We start from the raw sequence: 25,508 nt of genomic DNA, 5'->3' as shown, positions 1-25,508 counted from the left end.
AGTCATCAGCAAAGTCCAATTTCCTCAGTCCTTACAGATAAATGAATAAAGATATTCATTTGTCCTTACTGACTTCTTGGAATGCTGGCAATTTTTTCAAGATAAAGAAAACAAGATGCGCAAGGCAATTCCTCTAAAATGGCTGCTCCAGCTCTATTTTATCATGGCTTCACTCGTGTCATCTTTCACACATGTTATACAGATTTATTAGTATAATTGCCAGGCTGATTAGCCTAATTTTTCTATTTAAAAACAGAGGTGTGTGTTCATTACGCCCTCCTGGAAAAATCTAAAGTCAGTCCCTCCCACCTAGCAAGCAAGGGCTCAAACGCCAGATTCCCCAGCCAGGAGGCCTGATCTCCAGGAGGCAATGCTCCTTCATCTTAGTGCACACCCAGCAAGAGCTGAGGGAAAGTACCATTCAAGTTCCCCGGCTAACCGCACTGGAGCTGTCTTTTCTCAACAGCTCTAGGCTTGTTGCTTGGAAGCATATGATTACAGAGCTAATTTAAAAAGAGGGGGCATTAAAAAAATGCACACTGAGATTAACACGCGGGGTAGTTGCTCTTTTGGGGGTGCCGCAATAGCCGGGAAACTGCAAGGAGTGGATTGAATGGATCCAGGAAAAAGGTAGTCGACAGTCGGTGGCGTCCTCTCCCCCCCCACCCCTTCCAACGCAAGTCGGCCAGACCTTCCCCGACGCGAGGTGGGGGCCCGAGTCGAGGGTGTGGCGCTCCGCGGGGTGCTCCAGTGGAGGGTAAAAAGGTGGCTCCTCGGCGAGGCCCGCAAACGGGATGACCCTTTACCTTGCCGTCCTCGCCATTTGCTTCCGTGAGCTCAGCAATTAGGCTGATGAAATGTTTGGGTTACAAATCGGAGCTTGGCCCAACCAAGCCGGGCTGCGGGACCTGAGCAGGCGGGGGTGGAGGGGTGGGCATCAGCGCGCAGCGGGTCGATGCGCCCTTGCTTAGGCGCGCATCCTCGCTCGCCCCGCCTTCACCTCCCCCAGCTCTGGCCTAGCGAGGTCGCCCAAGTCCGCCTCTGGGGACTGCGGGAAGGAGTGCGCGTTTGCCTTGGGCCAGCCTCCTCTGGGCCAGCAGCAGAGTTCCGATCAGAACTTCAGAGTTGGGGCCCCTCCTCCCTCAGGCCGCACTCCCTTCGCTCGCCTCTTTAGCTCCATCTCCCGCCAATTGTGACCCAAAGAACTGGCCGCCGCGATGGCCAGTCGCTGGCGAGGGGCAGCAGCCAGGGAGTGGCTCAGTTCAATGAAGGCCTCCTGCGCGCCTAGCTGGCGCCACGTGCACCTCCGACAGCGCTCCCAGAAGCGCGGGTATACTACTGAGGGCGGCTGCAGCCCTGCAAGGTGCGGCTGGGGGCCAGTAACGCGGTGGCTCTCGCTTCGGCTGGCTAGGCGGCAGCCAGCGGCGCTCAACCCCAGTGGCACTCCTTCCGAAGGCGCCGCCTGCCTGCCTGTTAGCCCGCCGCCCATCAGTGGGTTCGTCCCGCTCCAGGCTTCGCAGGACGCGGGACCTCCACCCAGCCTGTCGCCCGTGTCCCTGACCACGGCGTGGCACAGCGTGGCCAAGCGAGCGCAGCCTAGGTGCAGACCCACCCACTCGCCACTCAAGTCGTCCGACGGAGCCCTGCCGCTCGCTCACAAGGTAACTCTGCTGCCCGCTCCCTGCCCAACCAGTGCCTGTGCCACCAGGTGAATGGCCCAATTTTACCACCAGCTTGGGAAAGTCTCAGAGATGGGAGTTAACTCGGGGACCCTAACAGGGACCACTGGGGCACAACAGGGTAGGGAGTTGAGCAGGGGCACCCGCCTGGCGTGACTCATGGCCCAACAGCCAGTTTTCATGGGTCAAAAGCAAGCTTACGGATTTAAGTATGTGGAGTAAAACCTTATCCACTCCTGAAGAGTCCTCCCGTGGGGATGAGATAGGGAAATGGGGAAAAGAGGAGGTGGGGGAGGTGAGGACCAAAGGGCAGGGAGTGGGGAAACTACCAATGGCTGCAGAAAGCTGTTAGCTCGCCTGACAGCCTGACCTCAGGCCTCAGGACACTTCAACACTTGGCAGTCCTGAGGTGTTGAGCGCAGCTCACTCTTTACTTGTCCTGTAAGGGGCTTCAGGCCACAGTGTAAGTGCACTTCTGTAGGCCCAACTCTCCAGGCATAGACCCAAGTGACAGCCTCTGGTGACAAATGTCACAATTTTGTAGAAAGTGAGGACAACTATAGCCTCCTATCTGCAAGAAGAGGAAATCTGGATGGGTGGAGGGTAGTCTTGCCGTGAATCATGGTGAAGGAAGGGAAGCAGAGCAGAAGTACTCCCTTCAAATGTCTGCAAAGCTGTTTTGTGGAAAAGGATTATGTTTGTCCTTTGTAGCCTCAGAAAGGAAAACCCAGGATGAGTCTGCAACAGGGTGGAAGCCACCAAGAGGCAGAAATTAAGCTTACTGTAAGGAAGCACTTTCTAATAGGGAAGGAGGAGTGCTTTTACTATGTATCAGGCATTTTACTAAGTACTTTACATAAATTATCCCGCTTAACACTGAGCAAAGCTTGGATCTGTTCAATGATGAAATGGAAGGGCCAGAAGGTAGTGGGGTCACTAAAGACCCTTAAGCAGAAAAGAGTGGAAAAACCACCTGACTGCTATATTATGGAGGATACTCAGGCCTCATGTGGGGATTTGTACTATTTGACCAATAGGCCTTTTTAGACCCTGAGCATTCAGAATCCTAAATTAAAGGATGAGGGATTTTTTGTTTCTTTTTTTTGTGAGGAAGATCAGCCCTGAGCTAACATCCATGCCAATCCTCCTTTTTTGCTGAGGAAGACTGGCCCTGGGCTAACATCTGTGCCTATCTTCCTGCACTTTATATGGGATGCCACCACAGCATGACCTGACAAGTGGTGCATCAGTGTGCGCCCGGGATCCGAACCCGGGCCGCCAGCAGCAGAGCGCATGCACTTAACCACTATGCCACCGGGCCGGCCCCGGGATTTTGTTTTTTTTTTTTAAGAGCAGAAAGAACCTGAGACCCTGGGGGATCTCAGGTCCAGACTCCTCACTGTATCCATGCTGTGATTCCCTAGGTTGAAGACTCAGGCTTAGTAAGAAATAGTTACACTTAGGCAGCTTGCAAAAGCAGCCTCTGTGGGTAACTACCAGGTTGGCAGAAATGCACATTTAACTCCAGGATAACTGTTCCAGGTGGATACCTAGAGGGAAGCCTGAGCTTTTGAAAGTCTAGATTGGTTCAGTGTGGGCAACTGGAGACACCTTCCTTTGACAAGAAGGGGACCTGTGTGTGTGTGTCTGTGGTAGCCTGGTAGTCAAGGACAGGATGTTTGAAACAGAGAAAAATAGGACCCACTTGGGAAAGGAGACACTGTGCTCATCTAAGCCACAGCTCTTTCTGATCCCTGGTTAAGATGAGGTTGGTGACAATCACCTGTTGATTTGGTGGAACTGAAAGAGTCTTGCACAAAGAATTAAGAGATTCTGTCACCCACTCATGTTGTGACTTTAGAGAAGTCCCAGCATCTCTATGGACCTCAAGTCCCTCATCTGTAAAGCCAAGGAGTTGGACTTCACTGAGAATCAAAAAATTCCTTTGACCAGCAAAAATAAAAATTAAAACAAACAAACTAGGTTTTCTTGCACACTCATATTTATGGGAGTTGTAGAATCAGAGCTCTATAACAACTTGAAGATGAGCCCCTGCAGGGGAACTAAAATGCCACCCCTTTCCTTCATTGGCTAAGGTGTGACTCTAATGTCCATTCAACTAAGATACAGTGTTTCTGAACAGCCAAGGTGTCTGAAGGGTAAAAACTCAGGGCCCCTTTTGATGTGGCTTGGATTTTCCTCTGGCAGCTGCATTACTGTCTGGTTACCTTCAAGGCAATTGCCTTGGCCTGTTGTGCAAAAATACGGAGCATCTGCTGGTATGGTGCATTGTGCTGAGCAACTGGAGATGAGAGCAGAAAGGACTGGATAAAATAGGCTCCTGCCCTTAGGGAGCTTCAAGTCTGTTGTGGGAAAGGTGGCTACAAGGACCACAAGTCATATTACAAGGCAGAAAGGTGCTTGGTGGGGGGTTCAAAAACGGCAGAAACCATGTGGAGCGGGAAAAAATACACTGGACTAGAAGTTTGGGAGCCCTGGGTTCTAATCTCAGCTGGTTACCTAGGGCAGCTCAGCCCGCCTCCTGAGGCCTGCAAGGTTAAGGTCTCTTCATGTTAGATGAGTAGTTTTGGTTTGGGTGAGTCCTCAAGAGGCATTTGTGGTGGGCCTTGAAGGGCTGTGGGTAATTAACAGAGCAGGACAGCAGAGGCTGGGACAGAGCTTTACTGCGCACGTGAATAACGTGTGTTTTCTTGGATGCTAGGAGGTGCTGGATACACAGAGGACAGCTAATGGCTAGTGCAACTGCTGAGTCAAAAAAGGGAAATAGAAGTTGAGGTTGCAAAGGGAGCCCTTGAACACCAGACCCAGGCATAAGGCAAGAGTAGCCATGTATGGTTTGTGAGCTGGGCAGTGCTGGTGAGCAAATAGCCATGGCACTGAGTAGAGCCACCTGTAATGAACTGTACCTTACCCAATGTCCACTCTATTCAGACATTCGAAGAATGGCAGTACCTCTCTCTTGGAGAACTTGAGCAAATGGCCTGCTGATGGTAGAGAGTGCCTCCTGATGTCAGTGGAAAAGAAGCACTATAGGGCTGGAGTGGCCCATCCTTGAGATAGCTGCCAATGAACTGTGCATGGGTCTGGCCCTTTGCTAGGAGCCAGTGTGGCCGGCCTTGTTGGCTGCTGAGGGATGGTGGAGGAGGTGGCCAGTGGATTGAGTGTAATCCTCACTGTCTGTGGCTGGTGGACAGAGGGCATAGTAGGGGTTTGGGGAAGGCAGGGTAAGGCAAAGTCTTCCAGATCATGTGACTTGACTTAATGATTTACTCCATTCAGAAAAAGAGTTTGGAGACCACCAGGGGGATCAAGTGTGGATCTAGGTTTCTCAGGTGGAGGCTGTGATATTGGAGAAGCACACCCAATCCCGCTGCAGAGATGGAAAGAACCGTGGCCTGGCAGTCAGAAGACTTTGGTTCTATCAAGTCCCTTTCCCTCTCTGAGCCTCAGTTTTTCCACCTATAGTATGAGAGTGGGGGAGGTTGGCCTCAATGATTCTTCAAGTCCGTTCCAGCTCTAAAGATCTGTGAAAGATATATGATTTGGATCTCCTATGGATGAATACATCTATTTTAAACCGAGAGATGGGTCTGTTTTGAACTGAGGGCTTAAAAAAACAAAACAAAAGAAACAGCTTTGTATTGGGGAATGAAACTAGGTGGAGGGGAAGGGACCAAAGGTAGTGGGTACAGCTCTCCTCACTTAGTGGTTTCTGAAACAGTGGGCTTGTGTTGCTAAATGTTGCCTTTGGAAAGTGATTTCCCTCTCTCCATCCCAAGGCCCCTGTCCTCGGTAGAGGAGGGTCAGTAGGAGTGTCATCAAACTGAATTCTTCTGATATTTCCTTTCTCAAACCCCTCTTTCCCTCTTTCTTTCTTTTCCATCCTCCACCAACACTTCTTTGTCATATTTCCAGTGACCATTGCTCTGCCTTTAACACCTGGCACACGGGGGCTTTTTTTTTTCTCTTTCTACCTGCAGAGGGCAGCTCCCAGGCTCTTTGCCTTCTGTTTACCCAGTGAACCCCAGAGCCATCTTCATCTTCCCTATGCTAGCATCCAATGTACACCACCCCATCCCCAATTTACCTCAGTGCTAAATCTGTATAATCACTGGTGCTGTCTTTTATTCTTTTTAAAAATAAGAGTAATAATGCAACTTACTTTAAAATGCATCAAAAAATAAGATGGATAGATGGATTGATGGGTAGATAAATGAATGATAATACATAGATGGATGATAAATAAATGAATAATTAAATGAGTGAATGGCAAACAGATAAATAAAATATGGGGGGGAAATAAGTAATACACAATGATATTGTAAACAATTCAAACTATATAGAAGTACACAGAATAAAAAGGGAAAGTGCCCTTCCTCCTTCTCCCCATTCCAAATTCTCCTCCCCAGAGGTAAATACAGTTCAGTTTTCTGTGTGTTCTTCTAGTCCTTTTTCTATGCGTGTCCAAAAATATATACATATATATACACCTAATAGTTTTCTTTTTAAATATAAATGGATCACGCTCCACATTTAATTCTGCAGTTGCATTTTTTCACTTCACAATATATTTTGCAAATCTCTTCATGTCAATATATAGATCTACTTCATTTTTTAAAACAGCTGCATAATATTTCCTCGTATGGGTACACCATAATATACTTAAACTTTCCTTCTTGATGGACAGCTAAGTGGTTTCCAATTCTTCCCTATAACACATAGTGCTACAGGTTATCTCCTTGGCTATTTGTTATCTATGTGCATGTGAGCACCTATTTCTGGAAAGTAGATTCCTAGAAATGGAACCGTTGTGCCAAAAGGGTTATGCTTTAAAATTATTCCCCCTTACAACATTTTATAATGGACATTTTGAAACATACAGAAAAGTTGAAAGAATTGTATAGTGAATACCCATATTTCCTCTACCTAGATTCTACCATTAACATTTAACTATATTTGCTTTATCACATATCCATCTGTTCATCTCTTTATATATTATTCATCAAGCCATCTTTTAATGTGTGCATATCTTATAAATGAAATATGTCATTTTGAGTCATTTACATTTTCCTTATATACTGCATATGAAAATATTCTTATTGGCCATTTATATTTCTTTATCTATAAATTGTCTCTTCGTATTCTTTGCCCATTTGTCTGTAGCTTCCTTGAATTCTGTCTGCAGATCTGTGAGAGTTCTTTATTTTGCAATATATCTTTATGCAGTGATGATTTTGCAGAGCTCATAAGATTTTTCTCAAAACACTATTATCGCTGATTGAAAATTGCTCCCTTTCAACCCCTCCCCTCATCTCCTACCTCAGCCTCTCATTATTTCTTACCTGGACAGTGACTAGTGATCTTTAAAAAAAATCTGATGGTGTCACTTCCTTGCTTAAAACAAATCTGGTGGTGTCAACACTCCCTTACAGAATATAGTCCAACAGTCAATTTACAGAATATAGTCCAAGCTCTTTAGCCTTAAGTCTAACTCTGACAACAAACTGCCTTTCTATTACTATTCCTTCTACTCTAGTTTAAAACTCCTCAATACCAGCCAAATTTAGCAACTTGCTTTTCTTCATATGCACACCAAACTTTTCCTTAGGCTTTCCATGTAAAATGTTCTTCCCTCCCCCCATTTCCACATGGCCAAATTTTGTTCATCCTTTAAGGCATAGATCAAATGCCACCTCCTCCACATGGCCTTCCCAGAGTCTCCTCCTTCAAAAGGGGTATACTTCAGAGGAAGTGTACATTCTCCTCTGAAATTTCTACCCTTCCTCTCTCTCTCTCTCACCATGTCTTTCTCTCTCTCTCTCACCCTCTCCTTGCCCCCTCCCTCTCGGTTTCTTTCTCTCAAACATGTGAACTAAATTGTCACTGTCGACTTAGTTACGGGTATATGGGTATGCTGTTTTTCTGTTTTTTATCCTTCTAACAGCCTGAAGCATCAGGTGCTCAGAAAATGAAGAAATGGATGAATTTAGCAGGAAAATAAGCACAGACCCACACACCTAAAGAATGGAATTTCCATATCTGCCTTGAGATACCTGGTTTACCTGAAGATTTTAGGGTGGAGTGCAATAGAGGGAGAGGGAAGGGTGGAACAACCTGGGATGTGTTTAGTGCTGACAGACATGCTTTCTCTAAGACAAGTAATATAAAGAGCATAGCTTAATGAGGGAGGCATGGAGGGGGAGCTATGGGTGGAACCCACAGAGCTGTTGCTGTGCTATTGGTGCTTTGGATGCTGCTGATTTGCCAAAGTCATTCTGAGTGTAATGTGAGTGAAGCCACCTTGTTATGTCACCTTGGACAAGTTGCTTCTGCCCTCTGAGCTTCAAGTTGTTACTGGTCAAACAATGGGAAAATAATACCAATCTTGCCACAGGAAGGAGCAAATTAGATGATCTGTGGCAACACACAGTTTATTTTTTTATTTTATTTATTTTTTTTCCATTTTTTTTTAACTTTTTGTTTATTGCATTTACATTGGTTTATAACATTGTAAAAATTTCAGGTGTACATCATTATACTTCTATTTTTGCATAGATTACATCATGTTCACCACCAAAATACTAATTACATCCCATCATCACACACGTACCGAATTATCCCTTTCACCCTCCTCCCTCCCCCCTTCCCCGCTGGTAACCGCCAATCCAATCTCTGTCTCTATGTGTTTGTTTATCTATTATTTCTTGAAATAGATTCTCTTCCCCTTTGTCTTGCCCTTCTCCTTCCGGGACACCTATAACACGGATGTTAGTGCGCTTGATGTTGTCCCAGAGGTCCCTTAGACTGTCCTTCCTCTTTTTAATTCTTTTCTCTTTTACCTGTTCAGCTTGGATAAATTCTTCTAGTCTTTCGTCCAGCTCGCAGATCCGTTCTTCTGTATCCTCTACTCTGCTTTTGAGTCCCTCTGGTGAATTTTTCATTTCCAGTATTGTATTCTTCATTTCTGATTGGTTCTTTTTTATATCTTCCTCTTCTTTGTTGATATTCTCACTGAGTTCATCTATTCTTCTCCAAAGATCAGTGAGCATCCTTAACACTCTTTGTTTGAACTCTCTGTTGGGTAGGTTGCTCATTTCTGTTTCAGTTAGTTCCTTTTCTGGGGTTTTGTCCTCTTCCCTTACTTGGAATGTATTCCTTTGCCTCCTCATTTTGCCTCTTTCCCTGTGCTTGTGTCTACGTATTGGGTAGGTCAGCTACGTCTCCTGCTCTTGGAGAGGTGACCTTATATAAGGCCTGCAGTGTGCTTCCCACAGTTCTCAATATTCCAGGGGTGACCCCTATGTGGCCTTTGTGTCTCCTTCTGTTGTGGCCTGTTTTCTCTCCCTGTATGCGCCCAGGGAGGCCGAGTTATGCCCCTGGTCAGCTGTTGTAATGCTCAGCTGTTTGTAGTTGTTGTGGGCTGTTCAGTCTCTTTATCAGGCATGGGGAGCCCCAGCACAGTTGGCTGCAAGTTCTAATACCACATGTGTGTTGCAGTATTTCTTTTAAGTGAGTAGGCCCCCAGCGTGGCAGGTTGTTAGGCTCAGGGCCTTACAATTGCTATAAGCCTCCAGCCTTTAGTTCTCTTGTCAGCTCTCTGAGGATTGTAGCTGGGTGGGGCTGGCCTTCAGGCATGGGAGCACCCAATGGTTTCAGGCTTTGGAAGGTGGGGCAAACTCCTTATGTTTTTCTTTGAGAAGCACAAGTCTTCTGCAGCTGACAAGCCCTGCCGCCCACAGGTCCACACACAGTCAACACAGTCCTGCCCTGTGTGTGTGCCCCGACCTCCTGAAGTGGACCCAGTCTCTCCAAGGCGGGAGCCCCACACGCTCCACCACCGCCCCACACTCTCCATCCGCTCCTTGTGCACACCCTGCCCCACTGAATTGGGCTCAGTTGCCAGGCTGCAGAGAATCCATTCACCAATCTATACAGGCCCACAAGTTGCCTGAGGGCTTGTTGTTGGGTGGGGCCAGTATCTAGGGTGGGCTGCCTGCCCTGGCTGAGCTGGATTAAATCAGTGCTCTAGTGGGTGGGGCAGACCTGAGCTAGCAGGCCCCAGGGAGACTCCAATGGTGTCTGTGTCAGCACGCCCGCACCAGGCCACAACAATGGCCGCCGCCAATGTCCCTGTCCCTGGAGAGGTCTCACCTCTCATGAGATGCACTCTGAGCCTATCAGGTGAGTCTCTTTTCATCAAAGCACTGTGCACCTTTCTTTCTGCTGATTTTCGGTTGCTTTCTGAAATGGGTGAGTTTGCGTGTGGGCCCTTTAAGAGCCGGTTTTAATTTCTTTGTGAACCAGCTTTTCTGAGGGTACTCCCCAGTGTTTTAGTAGCAGGCAAAGTCAGACATTGTGCCACTCATCTCGATTGTGCTGGGTCCGCAAAATGCCCACAGTGGGAGCACTCCCCGGCTCAGGGCACCGCTCCTCCAGGGAGGGCTGTGTACCTGTGGGCTGCTCCTGTGCAGCCGTGAAGCTGGCAGCTTGTGAAAGTGGCATTTCTTCTCTCCATAAGGGAGTTTCTGCCTCTTCCACCTCAATTAGGATTGTCCTTTGTTGCAGGAGTTCCTCTTATCCAGTTTTCAATTCTGTCTCAGGGGTAATTTTTCCACGAGTAGTTGTCAATTGGCTGTGTCCGCCGGAGGTTGTGAGTTCAGAGTCTGCTTATGCCGTCACCTTCACTTCTGAAGTATTTTAAAGTAAAATGTAGACATTATGATATTTCACCTCTAAATACTGCAGAATGCCTCTCTTAACAAATGACATTATCTTATATACCCATAGTACCATTAATCACACTTACAAAAATGTACAATTCCTTAATATCTAAAATCAATCTATATTCAAATGTCCCCACTTTCTCACAAAATATCTCTGACAGGTGGTTTATTCAAACTGGGATTCAATCAAGCCCCACACATTACATTTAGATCCATTAAGTCTCTTTTAATTTAAAACATCCCCCTCCTCCAACATACATACCATTTTTGTTATTGTTGAAGAGACCAGGCCTGTTGTTCTGATATTCTACAAATGTCCTACCTTCTTATTTTAATTTAGTTTAGTTTTTTTGAAAAAAAGAAATAAATTTACATGGTTCAAAATTCAAAAGAAGAAAATGAAAAATTCCCTTCCCAAGCCAGTGCCCACTAACCCAGTCCCCCTTCCCTGAGGCAGTGTTTCTAGTCATTGAACTCATTTTGAATTTCTTTTGGGACCCCCTGGGATCCACATTGTCACTCTTGATTAGTAATAGATGCTTGGAAATATTTAGTTAAGTGAAAAAGCAAAGTGCTGGGTATTATGTATAATATTTTACTATTTCTATAAAAAGGTTAGGAAAGAAACGTTTATATTGATTTGTTTGTATATGCATTTAAAAAACCCTCTGGAAAGCTACTTAAGAAACTAATAAAGTGGTTATGTTACCGCAGAAAGGGCACGATCTGCTCGGTGAGACAAAAGCCAATCGTCAAGAGGCAAGATGGTGGAAAACAAAGGGTAGTTTATTACAGCTTGCTAGCAAGGGAGAAGATGGCTCACTAATGTCTCAAAGAACCATCTTAAGGTGGTACAAAATCTTACAGCAGTTATATAGGCTGGCGGGTTATAGGGGAGGGGATTAGGAATATTGACCCTCTGGTGTTACAGACTGGGAGTCACCACACCAGATCTTTCAGTTGTCATTGATGATAGCTATCAGCATAGACTCTCTGTTTGAGGGTCATCACATTCCTAAGGAACTCAAAAGAACAAAGTCATCATCTTATCACAGCTGGGAGGTACATGCACAAGCAGGGGTTGTAAAATCTACAGAGCAGTGAGATCTCCTAGAGGGTGCGTATCCAGCTGGGTTAGTTAGTCAGAGGTCATTCCAAGTTACAATAGGGTTTCTTTTCTACAATATGGCTTCCCTCATTTCAAACTTATCTTGAGCCAGTATCAGTTACCTATGGGAGGAAGTGGGAGGTAGACTTTTAACTGTACATCTTTTAATATATTTAATTTTTGAACTATGTTAATAAAGTTCCTTTTCACAAAATTATATTAACTAGCTAATAATAAGAAAAAAAAATTAAAAAGACACTTGGGGTTGCCAGCCTATGATGTTGATGTTTGTCATTTGGTTCATTCATTCATTCATCCATCAAATAGTTTTCGAATACTGGAAAGTAGAGAGAATAGTATAAGGAACACCTTATCTAATGTACTCATCATCTACATTTAACAATGGCTAACATTTGCCATAGTTATTTTGTCAATTTTTGCTGACACATTTTAAAGTAAATCACAGACCTTTTGACATTTCACCCTAAATATTTACCTATCTTGGTGGTCTAGTGGTTAAGATTTGACACTCTCACTGACATGGCCCAGGTTTGTTTCCCGGTCAGGGAACCACACCATGCATCTGTTGGTTGTCATACTGTGGCAGCTGTGTGTTGCTGTGATGCAGTATTTCAAATAGCAGCAGGGTCACCCAGGGTGGACAGGTTTCAGCAGAGCTTCCAGAGTAAGATAGGCTAGGAAGAAGGACCTGGTCACTCATGTATAAAAAAATTAGCCATGAAAATCCTATGAATAGCAGCTGAGCATTGTCTGATATAGTGCCGGAGATGAGAGGATGGCACAAGACTGGACAGGGTTCCGCTCTGCTGTACACAGGGTTGCTAGGAGTTGGAATTGATTCAATAGCACTAATAACAAATTTACCTATCTTAAATCTTAAATCTTACCTATCCATATTAAAACTTTATTTTATTTATTTTTATTGAGATATAATTTACAAATCATAAAATTCACTAAAGCGTATAATTCAGTGGTTTTTAGTATATTCACAAAGTTGTTCAACTATCAGCACAATTGATTCTAGAATATTTTCATCACCCTCAAAAGAAATTCCATACCTATTAGTAGTCACTCCCCATTCCCCCTAACCCTAGCTCCTGGAAACTACTAATCTACTTTCTGTCTCTGTGGATTTGCCTATTCTGGACACTTCATGTAAATGGAACCATACAATATGTGGCCTTTTGTGATTGGCTTCTTTCACTTAGCATAACATTTTCATGTTTCAACCATGTTGGAGCATGTATTTCATTCCTTCTTATGGCTAAATATTATTCCATTGTATGGATATAGCACATTTTATTTATCCATTCATCAGTTGATGGATATCTGATTTGTTTCCACTTTTCAGCTATTATAAATAATGTTGCTGTGAACAATTGTGTACAAGTTTTTGTGCTGACATATGTTTTCACTTCTCTTGGCTATACAGTAGTCCTCCCTTTTCCAGTTTTACTTTCTGCAGTTTTAGTTACCGGCACTCAACTGCTGCCTGAAAATATTACATGGAAAATTCCAGAAATAAACAATTCATAAGTTTTAAATTGCATGTCGTTCTGAGTAGCGTGCTGAAGCCTCATGCTGTCCCGCTTCATTTCACTCCATCCTGCCCAGGATTGAATCATCCCTTTATCCAGGTTACCTAAGCTGTGTAAGCTACCTGCCCATTAGTCACTTATAGCTGTCTCGGTTATCAGATCGACTATCGCGGTACCACAGTGTTTGTGTTCGAGTAACCCTTATTTTACCTAATAATGGCCCCAAAGCACAAAAGTAGTGATGCTGCCAATTCGGATGTGCCAAAGAGAAGCCATAAAGTGCTTCCTTTAAGTGAAAAGGTGAAAGTTCTTGACGTATTAAGGAAAGAAAAGAAAATCATATGCTGAGTTTGCTAAGATCTATGGTAACTTTTATTACAGTATGTTGTTAGAATTGTTCTATTTTATTATTAGTTACTATTGTTAACCTCTTATTGTACCTAATTTATAAATTAAAATTCATCATAGGTATGTATATGTAGGAAAAAACATAGTATATACAGCGTTCAGTACCACTGGTGGTCTTGAAACATATTCCCTGTGGATAAGGGGGACACTACTGTATCAATAGGAGTGCAATTGCTGAGTACCATGGTGACTCTGTTTAACTTTTTAAGAAATTGTCAGACTGTTTTCCACAGTGGCTGTACCTTTTTACATTCCTATCAACAATGTGTGAGGGCTCCAATTTCTCCACATACTTGCCAATATTTGTTATTTCCTGTCTTTTTTGTTGTAGGGATCCTAGAGGGCGTGAAGTGATATCTCACTGTGGTTTTGATTTGCATTTCCCTGATGTCTAATGATGTTGAGTATCTTCACGTGTTTATTAGCCATTTGTATATCTTTTTATTTAGAGAAGTGTCTATTCAAATTCTTTGCCCATTTTTAATTGAGTTATTTTTCTTCCTATTGTTGAGTTGTGAGAGTTCTTTATATATTTTGGATACGCTCGAGAGATGATCAGATATGTATTTATTAGTACGAATATATACATATCAGATATATGATTTGCAAATATTATCTCCCATTCTGTGGGTTGCTTTTTCACTCTCCTGATAATGTCCTTTGAAGCACAAAAGTTTTTAATTTTGATGAAGTCCAATTTGTCTGTTTTATTTTGTTGCTTGTGTTTGGAAAAAGTTCTTAATATCATCTAATATCCAGTTAAGGCAGTGGCTTTCAAAGTATGGATTGAAAGCCATTGTAGACCATCAAAATCAATTTAGTATGTCATGACTAGCATTTTTTAAAAATATAAAATAGTTCATCACACAAAGTTAAATATTGTTAATAAAATTTACTTCATACTATACAGTATATACATGAAACATATATACTATATATAGTGTGTGTGTGTGTGTATGTACTTGGTCATTGTATAAAGTGTATTTCTTACTGTAGGGTTGTGATAAGAAATGTTTAAAAGTCATCACTTTAAGGTGTGGGACCATGCCCCGATGGCATTAAATGAAATGAATCAGTGCTGACCAAGCCTTTGTCCCTGGCCATTGGTACTCTCTCTCTCCCTCAAAAAGTGTCAGCAGGGAGGGGAAAAGTAAACCTTACTCATCGAGGGAACATCTAGGCTTCATGGACACAAACTATGAATCACGGACACAAGAGCTACAAATCCCATTTGACAGATAGGCTTTTTGAGGGCAATGAGAGAGGCTAGAAAAAAAAAATGAGCAGAAACTAGGACCACCAGGCCCTCTTCACAGTGAGGCCCTTGACCCTCAACTGTTAGCTCCACTCTGGGCCAAAATCTAGGCTTAATCCTGACCTGAAGAAGTAGAATTTAATCAGTTCCAGCCCCGTTTCCTGAATTTCAACCTTAGCCACTCCTCTTTGCTATTATTCCACCCTGATCTTGGGCCCCAGGACCTGAGGCCTTCCTTTAAAATACACCATCTCCCCACTCCTACCTCCACTCCCAGTCCCATTTCTGGAGCCCTTTCACTGCTCCATCCTCTTAGACTCCAATCCAACCTCAGAAATCTACCCTAGAGTCTGGGACCTATTCCATGCTGCTTGAGTTCTCCAGGGCTAATGCCTTCCTAGATTTCAAAGTAAGGCCCAGTGCTGAATTTTCCATTTCTGGGCTGCTGCATTATGTCATGTAAACATTCTCCAAACCCACCCCCTACCACCCATCATACCAGCCCCTCCACCAGCCCTCTACCAGTGGAAAAATCTAATTCTAGACCCAAGCTCCACCCAGCCTGCCACATTTGGTTGCAGTGCAGCACACCAGATTCAGACTTGTGCCAAGAAATGACAGGGGACATTTTCCTAAGCCAATGCATTGCCTAAAATCAAGAAACATCTGGAGCTTCTGTCCCCTTTGTCTCTGTTCATCAGGCAGCTCCCTAAGAGTTACTTTAACCTTTGGCAGTAGACCTTCAAGTTTGGCTTTGTGTGTGTCAATTCTGTCTTCAAGATGATCGCATATGCTGTCTGTTTCTCAGAGTCCTTTGATGACTTCTGGTCCCCTGAGGTTTCACTTGCTTTCCATTGCCATTGTGAATTTTTTTTAAATATCTTTTTTTTTTGGTTATCTCTAGGGATTTGGGATGGGAGGGGGGAAACTGGAGTGTGTATTTAACCTGCCATTTTGAGCTAATCCTTAATAACGATTATATTTTTAAATTTAAATACTTTACTTTTAATAGGTAATACACTCAAATGATTCAAATTTAAGCAAAAAAATGTATAGACAAAAATGTCTCCCACAACCCTACCCCCAGTTTCCTTCACAGAAGGGGATCAATTTTAATTGTTTTGTAACTTCATAGTTACTTTTTTACATTTTATTTATTTACTTATTTTTAATTAATTTATTTTTTATTGCAGTAACATTGGTTTATAATATTGTATAAATTTCAAGTGTACATCATTATACTTCCATTTCTGCATAGATTACATCATATTCACTACACAAATACTAATTACAATCCATCACCACACACATGTGCCTAATCATCCCTTTCAACCTCCTCCCTCCCCTCCTCCTCACTGGTAACAACCAATCCAATCTCTGTCTCTACATGTTTGTTTGTTGTTGTTTTTATCTTCTACTTATGAGCGATATCATATGGTATTTGACCTTCTCCCTCTGACTTATTTCACTTAGCATAATACCCTCAATGTCCATCCATGTTGTCACAAACAGCTGGATTTCATCGTTTCTTATGGCTGAGTAGTATTCCATTGTGTATATATACCACATCTGCTTCATCCATTCGTCCCTTGATGGGCAATTAGGTTGCTTCCAAGTCTTGGCTATTGTGAATAAAGCTGCAATGAACACAGGGGTGCATGTATCTTTATGCATTGGTGTTGTCATGTTCTTTGGATAAATACCCAGCAGTGGAATAGCTGGGTGGTATGGTACTTCTATCCTTAATTTTTTAAGGAGTCTCCATACTGTGTTCCATAGTGGTTGCACCAGTTTGCACTCCCACTAGCACTGTATGAGAGTTCTCTTCTCTCCACATCCTCTCCAACACTTGTTGTTTCCTGTCTTGTGAATTATAGCCATTCTGATGGGCATGAGGTGATATCTCATTGAAGTTTTGATCTGCGTTTCCCTGATGGTTAATGATGTTGAACATATTTTCGTGTGCGTGTTGGTCATCTGTATGTCTTCTTTGGAGAAACGTCTGTTCAGATCTTTTGCCCATTTTTTAATTGGGTTGTTAGTTTTTTTGTTGTTGTCGCTGATTTGTATGAGTTCTTTATATATTTTGGAGATTAACCCCTGATCAGATATATGGTTTGCAAATATCTTTCTCCCAATTGTTAGGTCGTCTTTTTGTTTTGTTGATGGTTTCCTTCATTGTGCAGAAGCTTTTCAACTTGATGTAGTCCCATTTTTTTATTTTTTCTATTGTTTTTCTTGCCCAGTCAGACATGGTGCTCGAAAATATGTTGCTAACACTGATGTCGAAGAGCGTACTTCCTATGTTTTCTTCTAGAAGTTTCATGGTTTCAGGTCTTACATTCAAGTCTTTAATCCATTTTGAGTTAATTGTTGTGTATGGTGAAAGATAATGGTCTACTTTCATTTTTTTGCATGTGGCTGTCCCGTTCCCAACACCATTTGTTGAAGAGACTTTCCTTTCTCCACTGTATGTTCTTGGATCCTTTGTTGAAAATTAGCTATCCATAGATGTGTGGGTTTATTTCTGGGCCCTTGATTCTGTTACATTGATCTGTGTGTCTGTTTTTGTGTCAGTACCATGCTGTTTTGGTTACTATAGCTTTGTAGTATATTTTGAAATTCAGGAATGTGCTACTTTCAGCTTTGTTCTTTTTTCCCAGGATTCCTTTGGCTATTCGGGTCTAGTTATTTTATGTATACACAATCAAACACATACATACACACACATTCTTTTCCACTAACAAAGATTGCTTATTATACATATGATTTCACTTTGTTTTATATTTTTCTTAATATATCTTGGAGCTCATCCCTTATCAGAATATAAAGAACTTTTTAAAATTCCTTATACATTTTGTATTCACTTTTAAAATTTATATACCATAAAAATCACCTTTGTTGTATAGTTCTATGAGTCTTGACAAATTCACACAGTGGTATAACCACTACTACAATCATGATACAGAAGAATTCCATCCTCCTGGAAATTTCCTCATGCTACAACTTTGTAGTCAATCCTCCTCCAGTCCCTGGTAACAACTGATCTTTTTTCTGTCTCTGTAGTTTTGTCTTTGCAGAAAGTCTCATCCTTCTTTTTAATAGCTACAAAGTATTCTATTGTATGCAAAGACCATCCAATAGAATTTATTTAGCCATTTGCCTACTGATAGACATTTCAATTGTTACCATTCTTTTGCTTCAAAGGCTATCAGCTACTGAGCACTTACTCTGTGCCAGGCTTCATGTTAAGGAATTCTTAATTAATTTCTGGTATAAGCCTCACAATAATCTTACATGGCATCCACTATTATTTCCCTTTTTCTGAAAAAGAAACCACAGCTTAGAGAAGTTAAATAATGTACTCAAAAGCACACAGCTAATAAATAGTGGAGCCAGAATTCAAACTCAAGACTCCCACATTCTCCACAATCTCATTATACTTTCCCAAAACACTGACAGATAAGTAAGGCTAGTACTATCATTTTTCCCAAGATAAATAATATTTTAATGTAATATTTTTCTATTTTTAATGGGCCATTACTGATACATTATTATTAACCAAATTCTATAGTTTACATTAGGGTTCATTCTTGGTGCACATTCAATAGGTTTGGACAAATATATAGTCACATGTATCCACCATTACAGTATCATACAAAATAGTTTCACTGCCCTAAAAATCACCAGGGCTCTACCTATTCATCCCTCATTTCCTCCTCCTGCAGCCCTGGCAATCACTCATCTTTTTACTTTCTCCATAGCTTTGCCTTTTCCCGGAATGTCATATAGTTGGAATCATATATTATGTAGCTTTTTCAGGCTGGCTTCATTCACTTAGAAATATACATTTAAGATTACTCCATGTCTTTTTTGTGGGTTGACACTTCATTTATTTTTATAGCTCAATAATATTCCATTGTATGGATATGCCACAGGTAGTTTATTCATTCACCTACTGAAGGACATCTTGGCTGCTTCCAAGTTTTGGCAATTATGAATAAAGCTGCAATAAACATCTGTGTACAGGTTTTTGTGTGGGTGTAACTTCTCCACTCTTTTGGGTAAATACCATAGAGCACAATTGCTGAATCGTGCTAAGAGTATGTTTAGTTTTGTAAGAAACCGCCGTGAGTATTATAAGGTACTCACACTACCGACTACGATTATTCACATTTGAAATTGGACTTGGATTAGTAAATGTATATTGCAAACCCTAGGGGAACCACTTGAAAAAGTAAAAATAGAAATAACTAATATGCTAATCAAGGAGAGAAAATGGAATCATATAAAATGCTCAATTAAAACCACAAAAGGCACAAAAAGGGTGGAAGACAAAAATAAGAACAAAGAACAAGGGCAAACATAGAAAACTGTAAAAAATATGGTAGGTATTAATCCAACTGTATCGATAATCACTTTGAACATCAGTGGTTTAAATGCACCAACTAAAGGACAGAGATTGTCAGAGTAGATTAAAAAAACAAGACCCAACTATATGTTTCTATAAGAAACCCATTTTAAATATGGAGTTTTCTGCCCCTGGGTTTCTACTCATGTATAAGTTGTGACTCTCTATATCTACCTATGAATCTCTTCAATTTTCAGGGCAGCAATTTGCCCTGTGACCTCAATTCTCTGATGGATCTAAGAAGAATTGTTGATTTGCAGTTTGTTCAGGTTTTTTTGTTGTGTGGATAGGAGTGATGCCTTCCAAGCTCCTTACGTGTTGGACTAGAAACCGGAAGTCAGTACTATCATTTTTCCTATTTTATGGGTGGGAAACTTTGGCCAAGAGATGTGACAGGATTTGCGTGTGGTCACACAGCCAAGAAGTAGGACTTGGATCCAGTTCTTTGGTCTCCTGCTCCCATCCACCCCAACTCTGCTCCACCTCCTCAGAGACGTCAGTTCAGTGTCTTAAATGGCTTCCATTCTCCCTCTCCCAACCCCCCTAGCTCCCCTCAGCCTCACTCTTGATAGAACTTTCTCACAGTTAGAGCAAAGCTGCTGAGTATGGCCAGATGGCTTTGGAACCTCACAGCTACTAGTTCAAATCCTTGTTTTCCCACTTACTACCTGTGTGACCTTGGGACATTTAGTTAACCTCTCTGCACCTCAGTTTTTTCATTTGGGAAACAGGTAATAATTTCCTTACGTGATTGTTGGGAGATTTAACTGGGATACTCATATGCCTAATCTAACATACTGTGGACGAGTTTCAACTGTTAGATAGTGGTTTGGATTAAATGACTGTTTAGTTAGCTTCCAACCTTGAGATCCTGTAACTCTGCCTTTTCTGAAGATTTTGGTCCTCTTTCATCTCTCCAATCTCTATATTCTCAGGACACTTGGCTTAAAGCACAGACTTTACCACTTGATCATACACTCTTAAAAATATTGTGAAATATTATACATAAAAATGAGTGTATAAAACATCTATGTGCAGCTTAAAGAATGATAATTAAATGAATACCCACACACCTACCATCCTGCTTAAGAAATAGAACATTACTGAAGAGGAACACAGAGGTCCTCTTCCACTCCCTGATCACATCCTTCTCTCTTTCTCCCAAAAGTAACCATTACTTTGAATTTTATGTTAATCTTTCTCTTGCTTTTCTTTATTTTTTTTACCACCTACGCATATAGACTTAAACACTATATTGTTTAGTTCTGCCCATTTTTGAACTTTATATAAATCATACTTTATATTTTTGAGAGTCACATTCACATATGTAGCTATAGTTTGTTCTTTTACATTGGTGTGCAGCATTCCATTATTTGAATTTAGAACACTTTATTTATCCATTCTCCTGTTGAGAGACAACTGGATTGTTTCTAGTTTGTAGCTATGGCAAACAGTGCTGCTATAAACATTCTTGTGCCTGTCTTCTGGGGCACATGTGCAGAAGCTTCTTCCATACATATCCCCAAGAGTGGAATTATTGGGTTGTAAGATAAGCACATGTACAAATGTACTAGACAAGGCCAAGTAGTTTCCCAGTGTGATTGTGCCAATATAGAGTGTCACAATGAAAGTTTCTTTTACTGCGTATCATCATCCACCCTTGATATTGTCAGCCTTTGTAATTTTTGTCAATCTGTTAGGTGTAAAAAGGTGTGTCCTTGTGGGTTTAATTTGCATTTCCCTGATTACTAATTAGACTGAGCATATTTTTAATGTTTATGACCCATTAATATTTTCTCTTTTGTGAAATGCCTATACATGTATTTCTCCCATTTTTTTCTATTGGGTTGTTTGCCTTTTTTCTTTTTTATTTATAGGAGCTTTTTATATAATCATATACCCTTTATTATATTCTCCTTGATGATGCTCATCCTTTTTCTCATCTAGATTATAAACTTCTGGAGGGCAGGGCCACCCTTCACTCACCCCACTCACTCAGCTGGGCCTCAGGAAGACTAAATAGCAGACAGGGGAGGTGTCTGAATGGTAAGCCTGGGTCACAGGCAAATTAGAATAAACACCCTCCTTGATCTTTGACCTCTACCTGGAGTCGCTGAAGGAAGTGGGGTTGGGAAGTAAAGGCACTGACAATATTTAAACCTTATGTGTCATACTAGGCTCAACACTCTATTTCCTGATCTTGTTTAAGCCTCACTATGACCCTGAGAGACAGATATAATTCTCATTTCACAATGAAAGAGGCTCAGAAAGGTAAAGTCAAAATATATTCAGAGTGTGCCCACTTCTCACCACTTCTACTACCAATCTCCAAACCACTCGCATCTCTCAAACACACCGAGCTTACTTCTACTTCAAGGCCTTTGCCCTTGTGGTTTCTTCAGCTTAGAGCACTCTTCCCTCAGCTTCATGGCTCACTCCCTCATTTCATTCAGGTATCTTCTCCAATGTCGCATAGCAGAAGCTATTTCCCTGATATCTCAAATAACAACCCTTATGGTTCTATCCTCTTATTTCACTTCATTTTCAGAGCAATTGCCACCACCTGATGTGTTGCATATTTGTTTATTGTCTGTCTTCTCCTGCTAGAATGTGAGCTCTGTGAGGGTTCCATGACAATAGGGTCCTTGTCTGACTTATTTGCCCCTGTATCTTAGTCTCTGAACAGTCATGGAACCTAGTGGGTGCTCATTAAAGATATGTTGAACCAAAAAGTCAAAGCCATTTGCCCAAGGTCACATGGCTAGTGACTGGTGAAGTCAGCATTCTAATTCAAGTGTATGGAACTCAAATCTGGTGTTCTTTCTCCTACTCCACAGAAGCCCTGCTCCTTCCTTCAAAATCTCAAAGACAGATTTCAGGCTCGACTTAGAAGGGATGTGGCCTTGGGTAAGAGGGAAAACACGGAGCAGGACCCAGTAGAAAAGATGCAAAACTGATGCCTTGGGGAACCTGTGTAGCAGAGAAGAGCTTATGTTTCTCCTCAGTAAGGAGAGGAGGCAGTGGGCAGAAGACATGGAAGAGGCAGACAAGTGTAGTGGAGGGGAGTTTGGTGGCTGTTTCTGTGGTATGGTTTAATAGGTGCCAGGAAGATTCCCTGCCACCAAATTTCTTTCCTACATACCTGAAATTCTACTCTTAGTGATTAATTTTTTTTCAGGGACTTACCAATGAATTTTGCAGAGAAGACTGACTGTAGCTTACTGGCCTGAAAGGGAGTTCTTTGAATCTTGTGGTAATTCTTTGTGAGGATCTGAGGAGCAACCTGGGAACAACATCCCAGAGACCTAGGAGGCTTAGGAGTGCTACAGAGCATGTTGGTGGAAGACAGGGATGACAACCCTCCCCCTACCCTTTGCTGAGAAGTGCTCTAGCCCCTTTCTATTTGAAGTACGGTCTCCAGATCAGCAGCATCTGCATCATCTGGTAACTTGTTAGAAATGCAGAATCTCAGGCCCCACTGAAAACCTACTGAATTAGAATCTGCGTTTTAACAAGATCCTCACATTATTCATTTACACATTCAAGTGTGAGAAGCTAGAGTTGTTAATAGTTATAGTTCTTTTATTTCCATTGCTATATAGTATTCCATTGTCTGAATATAGCACAAGTTACATATCCAGAAGCTAGAAACTTCTAAAGTAGCAAAGATGCCTGGGGGCAGGTGGTATGGTGGTCCCAGTTTGGTTCCTCCCATCCTCACTGTCTTCTCGGAATGCTCTCACTTGTGTCCTGTTGTTGTTCCCGTGGTCTCCCCTAGCACACAGCTCAAGTCTAGACACAGACAGACCCATGGGTTCTCCGTTGACATTCATCAATAGGAAAGTTAAGCGAAGGCAAACAACAAAAAAAAGCTAATCAATGAAGAAATTACAGAGAACATACATAATAAGAGTCAGGTTTTCAAAGTGCATATTTTTTTCCTATAACCATGGTAAATTTTTTTCCCACCTGAGGAAGCAACAACACAATAGCCTCTTGGGAGAATATGAAGTACAAGTTTCTGATTCTACAAATGTAGTAAGCTCAGCAAAGTTTTCCCCAATCCTCAGTTGCCCTTCTTTCAAGCTAACTAATTACCCTCTTGCCTCAGATGGGCTGGCTTTGTGCTTCAATCACTTTGCTTGGGTTCCCTCCCTGCCAGGTCCCTCTTAGCAACATGGGGCAGACACTGTCTTATCTCCTGCTACAAGGCAGTGGCATGCCATGAGCACGAACAGACACCAAGGACATCCACTTCACTTTTCAAACTTCCCAAATGACCCAAGGTTCTTATCCCTCAATTCTAGTTCAGAATAGACTTACAGGTAGATAAATGGGCATTTGTTGAACCCCAAGAGGGCCAGGTAGTTGGGAGGTTTAAACAACAGAAGCTTTGGACAGTGCCTGGCACAAGGCCTGGTCACTTCCTCTTCATCTCACTGTGAGAGGCTCAAGTTCTTAGGATCCCCCACCTTTGGAGCTTTCTGGGATGATTCATAGAGGGGAGAGTCCTCCTTTTCTTCATCCTAATCACCCCTATGGTGATATGATCTGATAGTGTCTTCTTTATAGGTTGGTAAGACAATAAGATTTTAAGCATACAATTTATATAACCTGAATGATGACAGATATACCTATGTGCTAACTGGAGACTTGCTCACATATCAAGGGGAGCCATGTGCCCATGCTTCAAGGGTTAAAGCATTGTGAGGCAGCTGCTTTAGTCAGGAGAGTGATAGCAGAAAAGAATTGTAAGAAACGTTGAAGTATGGGATTAAGTCTATTAAGGAAAGCAAGAAGATGAAGAAGTGGGCAGAAAAACAGGGCCAGAGAAGCTGAAATGGGAAGGCAGGAACATTTATGTTGACACTTATGCTTTTGTGCTGCCGTTTTGAAATTTGATTTTGAGAAAGGGAGATCTCTGATTGAAGTGGGAATGCATTTGGACTGATAATGCAGAGAGGTAATAGCTCACAGATCTGGTTATATGCTTGAAAGAATGGCTTCTCAAAATAGATCAGGATATATGGATAATGTCCACCTAGAACTTTTTCTCTTTAAGAATCTTGAACTGCTGCAAGGTCATCTAGTGCGTCAGGGCTGTATGGGCTCAGGCCAGGGAGGTGCATCAGGATGCCTGAGGTGTTTATTAGTGAGGCTTGGAGAGGAAGCCCCAGCTCCTAATTAGCAACAAATGTTCACAGAATGAAAGACAACACCAGTAAAATGCTACCTCATTCTTAGGCCGTAGTTCCCAAACTCCACTGTGCCTCACAATCACTGAGTGTGCTTGTTAAACATGCAGATTCCTTGGTTCCAACTCGCGGAGATTCTGTTTCAGGTGGTTCTGACTCAGGCAGTCCATACCACACTTTGAGAAACATTGTTTTAGGGAAAAGATGTTGACCAAATGAGAGAAAGATTTTTAATGAACAATATTTCTTACCGGGGCAGGCCCGGTGGCATAGTGGTTAAGTTCCTGCCTTCTGCTTTGGTGGCCTAGGGTTTGCTGGTTCGGTTCCTGGGCACGGACCTACGCACCGCTCATCAAGCCATGCTAAGGTGGCATCCCACATAGAGCAACTAGAAGGATGTACAACTATGACATACAACTATCTACTGGGGCTTTGGGGAGAAAAATGGAAAAAACAAGGAGGAAGATTGGCAACAGATGTTAGCTCAGGGCCAATCTTCCTCAAAAAAAAAAGAATTAAAAAATATATCTATTTCTTCCCTTCTCTAGGCCTCAGTGTTTCTATCAGTATTTACTATTTTGGGTTGGCTGGACTAGATGTTTCCCATGGTCTTTTCCAATTCCATGAGCCTATATGTATGTTTATGCAAATTAGTCAGAGTATGTCCTATGAAGGAAGAAGCAGGGGAATGGAAGCTAATAAAAATGTCTGAGTCCACATGTGAAAGAGGCTGCAAACAAAGCACCAGTGTGGTCAGGTGAGCAGATTGGAGAGGGGTTGAAGGAGCTGGGACTTGATAGCTTCAAAAGAGAAAACTCAGGGAGACCTGGTCTTTGGCTTCAGGAGAGCTAATATGGGGAAGAAGGAGCAGACAGGGTCTGTGTGGCTCCACCCATGCATAGAAGGGACAGTGGGAGGAAATCAATATTTACTGAATACTTTATATACTTACCTGAAAGCTACAGGGTGATAGATTTAAGCTCCACAAAAGGACAAAATTTCTAATGATGAAATAGGCTGCCATAAGGTTAATAAGCTCTCCATCACTTGGAGTGGTGCAAGCCAATGCAATCTTTGCTTTTTGGGAAGGCAATAGGGAAGATTTAAACATTATATAGTGATGCTGGCTATGGTAGTTGAGGAGTGGGG

The 25,508-nt window shown here is 42.2% G+C and overlaps 1 protein-coding gene across 1 annotated transcript in view; it reads left to right on the top strand.

The window, feature by feature from the left end:
* Nucleotides 1-1,241: 1,241 nt before the first annotated feature.
* The window catches only part of LOC131401062 (uncharacterized), a 43,891-nt gene continuing 19,624 nt past the window's right edge, over nucleotides 1,242-25,508 (top strand). The window contains exon 1 of the mRNA XM_058536017.1: nucleotides 1,242-1,661. Coding sequence (XP_058392000.1) covers nucleotides 1,266-1,661 — 396 coding nt within the window. The 5' untranslated portion in view covers nucleotides 1,242-1,265. The remainder of the gene's footprint in view (nucleotides 1,662-25,508) is intronic.

The sequence above is a fragment of the Diceros bicornis genome, chromosome X (assembly GCF_020826845.1).
Source record: "Diceros bicornis minor isolate mBicDic1 chromosome X, mDicBic1.mat.cur, whole genome shotgun sequence".
Lineage (NCBI taxonomy): Eukaryota > Metazoa > Chordata > Mammalia > Perissodactyla > Rhinocerotidae > Diceros > Diceros bicornis.
The sequence above is the reverse complement of the archived record's forward strand: the minus strand, read 5'-3'. Positions and strand labels throughout refer to the sequence as shown.